Here is a 10185-nt window from a genome sequence, read left to right as displayed (position 1 = left end):
AGAGACCTCTTTGTAGTCTTCATGTTTATATAGGCGAAGCCCATCCTCCTATTTCATGATTCACGACACTATAGTTTTATTTTCTTTGTTTCTTTTCTATAATTATTATCATTCTTAGGATCATGAATGTCCATATTCTGTCTGGGTGAATTATTGAATTGCACAGTGCGGATCATTATATTTTTTAATTTAATTCAGTAATACATTTCATAACGGCCCTACACAATATCATGTCTAATATTTAATTTGATATGGTAGATTAGAAAATAGATATATGGAAAACTCGAGATAAGCTTGGGTAGATGGTAGGTATATGTCAACTCTTTATGTTACTATTTTTAGTACATATTGATTGAATTTGATCAATAATGTAGTGTAATAGTTTATAATATCTTAGTAGTTAATATGTCAATATAGTTTACTTATTAAGAGATGTAATTGAAAAAGAGCGTGTAGAGAAGATTAGAACTATTTCTTATTGTTAGTATTCTTAGCACACTGACAAATCTTGGTAGTAAAGATCTAGAGAGATTTACCATTTGAGGAATGAATGCGTGCACCTGAATCCCGCAGCGGGATTCAGGTGGGCGGGCAGGTCCCAATTTGTAGAATTTTCTAGGAAGAGGTCACACACGCTAAAACAATCTCTTCTTATAAGGATATAAAATTGAAGATACAAGTACTTGCGTTGATTATTCGTGAAAAACGATCAAAATTTAGGGCCCGGGGAAAGCATTGAAGATATATTTGTTGTAGGACAGATTATTTTGTGTACCTTAATTTTACTTAGGATACTGACAATGATCATTGTTTTTGAAGTATATGTAGTGCAATTAGAAACATAAATTAACTTATTAATTAAATAAAACAATGTTAACAGTTGTTTTTTTTGGAATTAGTGTAAATTATTAGCTTAGGGTTATAAGTGATTGACTATTTTACTCTTTCGTTGATAAAAGAAACTGTAAAAATTATTATATTATAAGAGATTGACTATTTTACCCTTTTATTGATATTTTATTTATTATTGAAATACGTGTGTTTTAATCTCATTCATCCATTTTAAGATTTAATGGCATGTGATTGATCTTAGTCGTAGATTGGATAATGTATGCATTTTAATATGATTCTACTAGCTTAATATAAAATATTAAATCATCTCTGCACGTAAGTACTTAATGACTACTTCTTCCATCATCACATGCGTATGCACCAACATGAGTGATTATATCTCATCTTTAATTGCTGAATTATTGTTATAAACTAACACAAAACACTAAACTTAGTCTTCTCAAGAAATAAAAAGTACAAATTACTTAATACTTTCTCCTCCTACATCAGTCATTAACATATCAAATATATGTGCAAAACGTTCGAAACCCACAAATATATACCTTTATAGATGCCAAATATTCTCACTTCTAAGTCCCATAAGTTCTCATAGAGTCAAATAATAATACATGCATAGATACATGTACCAATTAAAATTCATTGCATCTTCGTTGCAAATATTTAGAAATTAGACTAAGATCAAGTTATACAGAACTCGAGGGCAAATCTAAAACACAGGCTGTATACAAAATTGCAATAAATACTTGTTGATGATTTGTGCAGGTTGACAATTAAAGCAGCAAATGTGTAATAATTTTTCTAATTTTGTATTGGATATTGAGATCATGAAATTTACAAATACGTTAATGATCTTAATTTCCAATCACGTGTCCTGTCGCGGATTGATGTTTTATATTTATCGGTATAAAGGAAGAAGCAGCGTCACCGCCGTGCCTTTTGGTCAGCACAACTATGCTTCAAAACCAAAATTATGTCCACATCGATCTTCTAATTTTATGTTCACATTCGAAAAACCTTCTTAACTAGTTTTAGTTTAGTGTTTTGTGATAACATGAGACTTATATAGTGATTTCGGTTGTTTATGAGCACCAATATGGAATAGTTATACTTATATACTTTATCCGTCCACGAAAAATAGATAAAATTGTGAACGGCACGGGTTATAATGTATAATTGATAAAGTAAAAGAGATGGAGAGAAAAAACAGTGGAATGAGTGTTAGTGGATTGTGGGTCCACATTTAGAATGATGTGTAAGGTTAGTATTGGTTGAAAACTTTCTTTTTTGAACTTTGTCTATTTTTTGTGAACGGACTAAAATGGCAAAACTTGTCTATTTTTTGTCGACGGTGGGAGTATTTCGTTTCAACTTTCAATTACTAACATCCTTTCTCAAACCCTTCAAGGTGAATCTTAGAGGGGTTGGACTTTTTTCCTTTTCTTATATGCTGGACCAGTGGCCCAATGTGTTTTTTGTTGGTTGGACTACTGGCCCAATTTCTTTTCCGATACCACTGGCCCAAATTTTAAGCCAGATATATTGCTGGGTCAGTCTTCTTTTTTGGATTTTAGCCTAGATAAGTTGTTAGGTCAGTTAAATTTGGTCCATAATTAACTATTGCTCTGATACCATAATAGAAATTCATGGTTCCATTTAAAAATTAATTGATGATGGTTAGAGAGACCCATGAAACTTATATAGTCGGAGTCCCAGATCTCGCGATTTGTCTAGGTAATGTAAATACTAGGGCTTAATGTTATTGGGCCCCTTTGCGTGCCGCACAAATCACGAGGCAAATTGATTGAAACTATAGTCGGTGTTGTTCTTATCTAATTGATAAAAACATCTTTTACTTTTTGAGTGGCAAGGGAGGATCTGCAGAGATATGAGAAGGTTAAAACAAAATACATTCATCGTGTAATAGATTTGTCAAGCAAGAGTGACTACGAATTTTTATGAGCATGGCCAATCCAATAAATTATGTTGTCGGCATCCATGTATTGCTTTAACTTTTAAACCAAACCGAAGTCTACTTTTACCCTATTTTCTTGATTTGGTTTAAGCCTTGATCCAAATTAGGGTTTGGATGAATGTTGACTTGCATCATGCAAGTGAAGCGCTCCTTGAATGATTATACACTAAAAATGCTAGCTTTTTGCACAACTGATTTGGTTTCACTAATATATAGTGGTGAGATTTCTGTAGACAACCTTTGTTAGTGTTGTGATATAATGTGGCCCATCTCTTTTATTTGTGAGGCCAGTCACTGAGCACAATTCCTTTAATACCCTTACCTATTTATCTGCTCCAACCCGTCCCGCCCTGAGTGTCCATCTTCTTAACACTCTCTTTGCCGGTCTCCTCCAATCATCTTTGATCGGAATTTTCGTGTGTTTTCCATTGCCTCCAATTTCCTTCATCTGTATATATCGACTATGGTTTAAACTCCTTCAGATTCTGACCTTGAAAAGTCGAAGGATTTGGTGTTATTTGAGAGATACTCCTTCCATCCCATAAAAATAGGGAATTTGGAAATGACACGTATTATAATGCAAAATTGGTAAAGTATGATAGAGGGAGAAAGAAAAAGGGATTAAGTATAGTTTAGTGGAGAATATATTCCATCTCATCAGAGAGAGAAAACATATCAAATATAGAAGTGTACTAATTTTAAGGGACGAGCCAAAATGACAAAAATAGATTATTTTTTGGGATAGAGGGAGTATAAGAATCTCTCATTGTTTTGTTTAATGTTCATTCGTAGTGTTGTTCTTGGCCAGATCTAGGGTTTTGGGATCTCATTGAGATCTTCAATAAGAGTGTGCATCATGAATTATTGTTTGTAGATCTTGCATGTTGTGGTATAGATCTATTTAGATTTGTAAATTTCAGTTGTACTATTTCATAAGTGGTATTAGTGTGTAATTGGTTTGTTAATTGTGAGACTGAATATTTCACGTCTAGTTGACTAAAGAGGTATCGGTAAACAAGTAAAGCTTATAAATAATTGAAAGAATAAATTTTTATTATAAAATTAATTAATACATAAAAATAGAACTTATATTTCATTATTTTTTTAAATTTATTCTTTATTATATTTCTTTAAACTCGTCAGGTTGAAGTGTGATAATATTTGTGATATGGAGGTATTAGGGAGTGTTATATTGCTAACTCATAACTTTTTTTTTTGTTGTTAACACCTTCACGGTGGAGGGTTGAGTAGGTCCCTCATCCCATATATATCATGTAAACAAAGTTTTAACAAAGACCATTCCCAAAAGTGGAAGGCCCAAAGAGGAAACGTATTACACAAAACTACAGTTTCCTCAACCAACCAGATAAGAGTTATTCTAGTAAAAAAACCAAAAACTCAAAATCTAAAGCTGGGCATGCCGAGTTGATCCAATCTGGCCAGAGCTCTTGCCCGAGCTGGGATATTGTTTCCTTCAAATCTTTCCAATGCTTGGCTGTCTCTCCCTAATAACGCTAGACAATCTACAACCTTGTTTCCTTCCCGTCGAATGTATGATATCCTCCACTGTGTCCCTCTTAGCTCCAAGATGATTTTGGCCATGGTATGTCTTGTTTCTGCCGGACCCAGCTGCCTCTTTTCCAGAAGCAAGCTCATAACTTCTGCATCTGTTTCCAGCCACAAATTGGTGTTGTGACGCTTTGCAACCTTCACTCCTTCTAACAAGGCCTTTAATTCAGCTTCAAACCCAGAGGCTGCAGCCAACGGGGTGCAGAAAGCCTCCAAAGTTTCTCCAAGGTGATTACGCACAATGCCTCCCCCCCTGCTCTACCTGTTCGACCCTCAAACGATCCATCAGTATTAATTTTTATTCTAGGCCAATCAGGTGGCCTCCACAGGACCTTCTCCACTCTCTTCTCCTTGCTCTTCTCGGTCTGCGCTACCATGAAGTCTACTTTTGGTTCACATTCACTCCATTGCTCCGGTCCCAGATGACCCGCCAAAACTAGATTCCTCAAGTAGATGACAATTCTTCTACAAATGTTTTCCACTTTGAAACTTTTCTCTAAATGGACGCACCCATTTCTTTCTGTCCAAAGAAACCAGTAAATCAAGCAAGGGATCAAAATACAGAGGTGATGTTTATTATTGCATCTCTTGTGTCTTTGCCACCACCTTAACCGATCCTCCAGATTACACCCTCCCCTATCAAAATTCGGAGCCTGCGGGAACCATTTTGCAAAGTGATTCCACACACCAGTTGCTGCCTCGCTATTCACAAAAAGATGTAGTCTTGTCTCCATGTCTGGTTCCGAGCAACAATGGCATTTAGAGGCTAGAGAAACTCCCCTCCATTGCAGCTTTGCATCCACAGGGATTCGGTTGGCTAAGAGTCTCCAAAGAAACACAGATATTGTAGGACTAATGCCTTTGCCCCAGATGAACTCATACACCTCCATTTTTTCTCCTCTGTTCCTTATCAGCTCCCATGCCGAGGCCACAGTAAAATTTCCATGTGGGGTCAAGGTCCATCTGCCAATGTCCTTAGCCCCTGTATTAATTGGTATATCCATGATCTCTTCACACACCTCTCTCGGCACACCCCACTCATCCAGCACGTCAAGGGTAACCTCCTCATTCCAGCCAGTATCTGTCCAAAAGTCCTCCACTCTTGCAAACGATGGAGTTCCCGTCATGGAGCAGAATTCAGAAATCGGCTGATCTTTTAGCCAAGTATCATCCCAAAAGCTTATCTTCCCTTCTCCCAGCATCCATCTAATGAACCTTTGACATTTGATCCCAGCCTTGAACATTCGTCTCCATATAGGGCTGAATCTACTGGATCTATAGATGTTTGATAAGTCATATTCTAAGCCTTGGTTACTGGTCAGTATGTCGTGAAATACATGTATTATCTGCAAAACAGTTGCTTAAGTGTGCAGGATTGAAGGATCCAAGTCAGTAGGTGACGATTCGTGTGACGAAAGTGAAAAGGGCACTAGAAGGGTGCGATACTGACCAGAATGCATGCCAGAGAAAAGGCTCGAGATGGAGAAGGAGGATAGTTGGGATGATTATTTTACAAGGGCAAAAAGGTCAAAATGCGGGAGAAGTCTACCCTAAAAGCAAGGGCAAGCCTCCCTATAAAAGAAGCCATTTGGAGAGAGAGAAGGAGTTCGGTTCGGAATTTGACAATCACACTTAGTGGAATTCTCTCTAGAAGATCCATCCTTCAGCATTATCTTACCTCTCGTTCCTCGCCACAGCCATGGTCACTTGACGTCCAGAGTTTGCCGGAGAAGTCATCAGTCCGTCGTTCCAGCCAGTTATCGTAGCAGTGTAGTAGTATCATCGCCCGGAGTGGCACAAACAATCTTAATCGCTTTCTTAGTTAAAGTTTACTTGTTTTCATCAACTAGTTATTCTGCAAACACTCATCGTTGTTGCTCTTTTGAAGTACTTTGTTATTTTCCAACATTTACGTTATGAAGTTTCTATTTCGCATGTCACTTTGGTTTGAGTTTGCTTCATTCTGCCTAGGGAAGTTAGATTTAGTTATTGCTTTCAATTTCTAAGTGTTTTCTATTCGGGAGTTGTTGATTTGAAGTTGTAGCTAAGTTAGTCAAATTTTCGTGCATGAGTTTCTTTTCTGCGCCGTGATTATCACCTTGCATGTCAGCCAGTAGAAGTAAAGTTGCAGTTACCGTTTAATTTAAGTTTAAGCATTTTAATCGATGGATCTTGAGTTTGAATGCATGAATCTGAAGTTTAGTTATGGTGTCTGTGTTCATATGATTTTTGTCAATACTTGGTGAAGAAGAAAACGTCAATATCAACTTTAGTTTGAACCACTTTTACTTTTAAGTTACTTTTTACTTTTGTTCCCCACTTTTCAGAGGTACCAGAAAGCCCCAGCCATCAGATACACTTTGTTCTCTAACTTTCCTCTTTTAGTAACTGTCTACTTTCCACATGTCTCTGATACACCTTGTCCCCTACTTTCACGAACACTCCCACATGTCTGTTATTTTCCCGCCTACTAGTCGGTAGAGTACTACCTTATTTCTGTCTAGGTAAATCTCAACCCAAGCGTGGTAGCTAACCAAACACCCAGGAAAGTCACCACGAGTTATCTAAACGTGTCCATCCTCGTGGGATTCGACCCTTACCTCCGCTATACTAATTAGTAAAAGTGGGTTGAGGAAACTTGTTTGAAGTCCGGTCTCGGTCGTCGTATCAACGACTCAGCTGGGTAGGGAATCTCTTCCTGATCAGTTGGATACACTCCAATTCCACATGCGAAACCATCGAGGACATACGACCTAGACCTCGTCCCCTTCAATATTTAAAGAGGACGAGATCGACCAGTATTTCTTATACATATATTGGGCCAATAGAGAATTTTTCTCCCTGAATCTCCACCACAACTTGTAGCTATAGGCTTCCACTGTGTCTGCCATACATCGAAGGCCAAGGCCACCTTCTGAGGTAGGTCTACAAACATCCTTCCATTTGATCCAATGTGTTTTATTTGTTGTGTTACAAGAACCCCAGAAGTACCTGGCCAAGACTTGTTCCAGCATTCTAAGAGCTCCCTTTGTTGGCTCAAGGACTTGGTAGATATGTACCGGGATAGCTTCAAGAATGCTTTTAATTAGAGTGAGCCTACCCCCAAAGGAGAGGTGTCTGTGACACCAACACAACATCTTCTGTGAGATCTTATCTCGAATAAACATGAACAGATTTGTCTTCTTTCTTCCACGAAAAATGGGGACACCAAGATAGGTACATGGGAGACTACCTTGCTGAAATCCTCCCACTGATGTGACTCCCGCTGCCCACCCCTCATGCTTTTTATCAATGTAGAAACAACTCTTCCCCTCATTAATCTTTTGCCCTGAAACTTCCATGTAATGCTTGAGGCAATTCTTGAGCTTCCGGAGGGAAGCCCTCCTAGCTTGGGTGAAGATAATAATATCGTCTGCATAAGCCAGATGAGACACTCCCATTGAGTATCTAGCCGTGCAGTACCTCATCTTCTTGTTCCCCAAAATAAGACGGTCCAAAGATCTAGAAAGATAGTCTGCCGCAGAATAAACAAGGATGGGGATAGGGGATCCCCTTGTCGCAGCCCCGTGAGGATTTGAAAAATCCCGCTGGGATCCATTAATAAGTATAGAAAACCAGCACGGATTTACACATCTCTCAATCATCCCCAGCCACATCTCCGAGAATCCCATCTTTCTTAACACTTTTATTAAGAACGGCCATTGAACACGGTCATACGCCTTAGCCATATCTAGCTTAAGAGCCAAATTTGGTGAAGGATTACATTTCCAGAGCTCATGAAACATTTCCTGGGCAAGCAAGACATTGTCACTCAAGAGACGACCTTTAATAAAACCGCTTTGGTTTGGAACAGTGAGGTTAGGGAGTAAGGGTGCCATCCTTGTTGCTAATAGCTTTGAGATAATTTTATTTGAAACATTGCACAAGCTAATCAGCCTGAATTCCGACCACATAGTAGGATTATTCTTTTAGGTATCAAAATGATCATGGTTGCCGCCAAGCCTCTTGGCATCTGAGTTCCTTGAAAGAAGTCAATCACCGCATTAGTAACATCCATACCAACAATATCCCAGCAAGTTTGGAAGAAGATGGAAGAAAATCCATCCGGCCCCGATGCGTTACCTGCATTTATTCCAAACACTGCTCTTTTAACTTTCTGTTCCGTAGGTAGACTTTCTAGCACACTCATGTTGACATCTGGAGGCAGGGAAGCCAAGAGCTCCAATTCTGGCTCCTGTAATTGTTCAATGTCAGAGGTTAATAAATTCTGGAAGTAGTTAACAGCCGAGGTACGCAGCTCTCCATCATCTGTTATGATTCGACCTTCCTCCTCAATAGAGTGGATTCTAGATTTTGCTCTTTTTTGTTTGACCCACCCTTGAAAGAATTTAGTGTTTCTTTCCCCTTCTACTGTCCATTGAATGGCTGCTTTTTGTTGCCAATAATCTTCCTCCATTCTTAATCTTAGCACTAGTTCTGCCGCTGTTCTATTCATCTCCATCCTAGAGAGAGGAGATTGATCATGTTCAAACTTTTTGAGCGCCTCCTGAGCTTCAAGATCAGCCTGCTTCACCCTTTCAAAAACATTTCCAAACTCATTTTTATTCCACCATTTTAGGCATTTTTTTGTACGTCCCAACTTCAACTGCAAGTTCAGCATACCATGTTCACCCGTGGGCTCCATCCAGCTCTTCTCAACCTCATTCAAGAATGTGTGATGTCTTACCCACATATTTTGAAATCTGAAAGATGGCCGAATAGGAGGGCCTGGCATCTGACATTGGATCAACAACGGTCCATGATCTGACATCACTCTAGGCAGATTAGTGACTCTTGTTGTTGCAAAGAGATTCAGCCACCCCTCCCCAATCAACGCTCTATCCAATCTTTCAAGAATGTTTCCTCTGGCCCAGGTGAATTTTGCTCCATCTGCATCAAGATCTAGGAGCTGGCAGTCACTTATGGCATTTGCATAGTCCACCATCTCCCTTGCTCTATTCTTGTTAGAGCCTTGTCTCTCTTCTTCTGAGAGGAAGATATTAAAATCCCCTCCTACCAGCCACGGGAGGCCCTCCATCTTAGCCGCAAGGTCCCTGAGTTTGTCCCACAAAGGAAGTCTCCCTTCCCTCCAGCATTTCCCATATACTACTGAAAGGTGAAAAGGAACAAGAAAAAGATTAGAGGATATGCGAGCATGAAGTACCTGCTCCGAGATATCCCATTTATCAGTCTCCAAACCATTCTCTGCAAAAATCCAAATTTGTCCATTGTCATTAACTCCTTTGAATTGAAGGCCAAACATCCTGCTGAAGAGATCTGGCTTTGGCGCTGTTAGTGGCTCAATGATAGCCATGATCGAAATCCTGTGCGATTTTATCAAGAATTTAATGGTGCTCTGTGTATTTTTGTTAGCTACACCACGAGCATTCCATATTAACATGTTGAAAGTCATCAGTACAGTTGTATTTCCCCCGAGGTCTCAAACCTCCCCTTCTTATGCATACTATCATCGATCTGGGCTCGAGTGTCATCTGCTCCAGCCTCCCTTTTTTCTAACAGGTTTCCAAACTCCAATCTCTCCATCTCATCTTGATCCTCATCAGGCTCCCAATCCTTCTCATCTTCATATACCTCGTTCTCAAAATCACCATTAGGCAGCATTTTAAGAAACATGGGATTATGGAAGGAGCTCTGCGCTAAAATCCCAGATTCCTCCCCCAGCTCATTTTCCTGCTGTGAGGCCAGAATATCAAACATCCCCTTATAGGAGTCGTCCGAGCTCTCACCCGTCA

At 39.1% G+C, this 10185-nt stretch overlaps 1 protein-coding gene across 1 annotated transcript; it reads right to left on the bottom strand.

Annotated features, from left to right (window-relative positions):
- Positions 1-4222: 4222 nt before the first annotated feature.
- On the bottom strand, positions 4223-5595 carry LOC125221150. Its single transcript, XM_048123276.1, has 2 exons — positions 4656-5595; positions 4223-4578 (listed from the first exon to the last, which is right to left on the bottom strand). The coding sequence occupies exons 1-2, from the start codon at positions 5593-5595 to the stop codon at positions 4223-4225; spliced, it is 1296 nt and encodes a 431-aa protein (XP_047979233.1).
- Between the last annotated feature and the right edge of the window lie 4590 nt (positions 5596-10185).

This window comes from Salvia hispanica, chromosome 4, assembly GCF_023119035.1.
Source record: "Salvia hispanica cultivar TCC Black 2014 chromosome 4, UniMelb_Shisp_WGS_1.0, whole genome shotgun sequence".
Lineage (NCBI taxonomy): Eukaryota > Viridiplantae > Streptophyta > Magnoliopsida > Lamiales > Lamiaceae > Salvia > Salvia hispanica.
Note: the sequence above shows the minus strand (reverse complement) of the source record. Positions and strands in the feature narration are given on the sequence as shown.

Bases quoted from the DNA above. Each gene is read 5' to 3' on its own strand.
- LOC125221150 (XM_048123276.1), bottom strand. From the start codon at position 5,595: ATGCTGGGAGAAGGGAAGATAAGCTTTTGGGATGATACTTGGCTAAAA. The intron at 4,579-4,655 runs GTAGAGCAGGGG...CGTTGGCTGCAG, and splicing joins ATCGTTTGAGGGTCGAACAG to CCTCTGGGTTTGAAGCTGAA.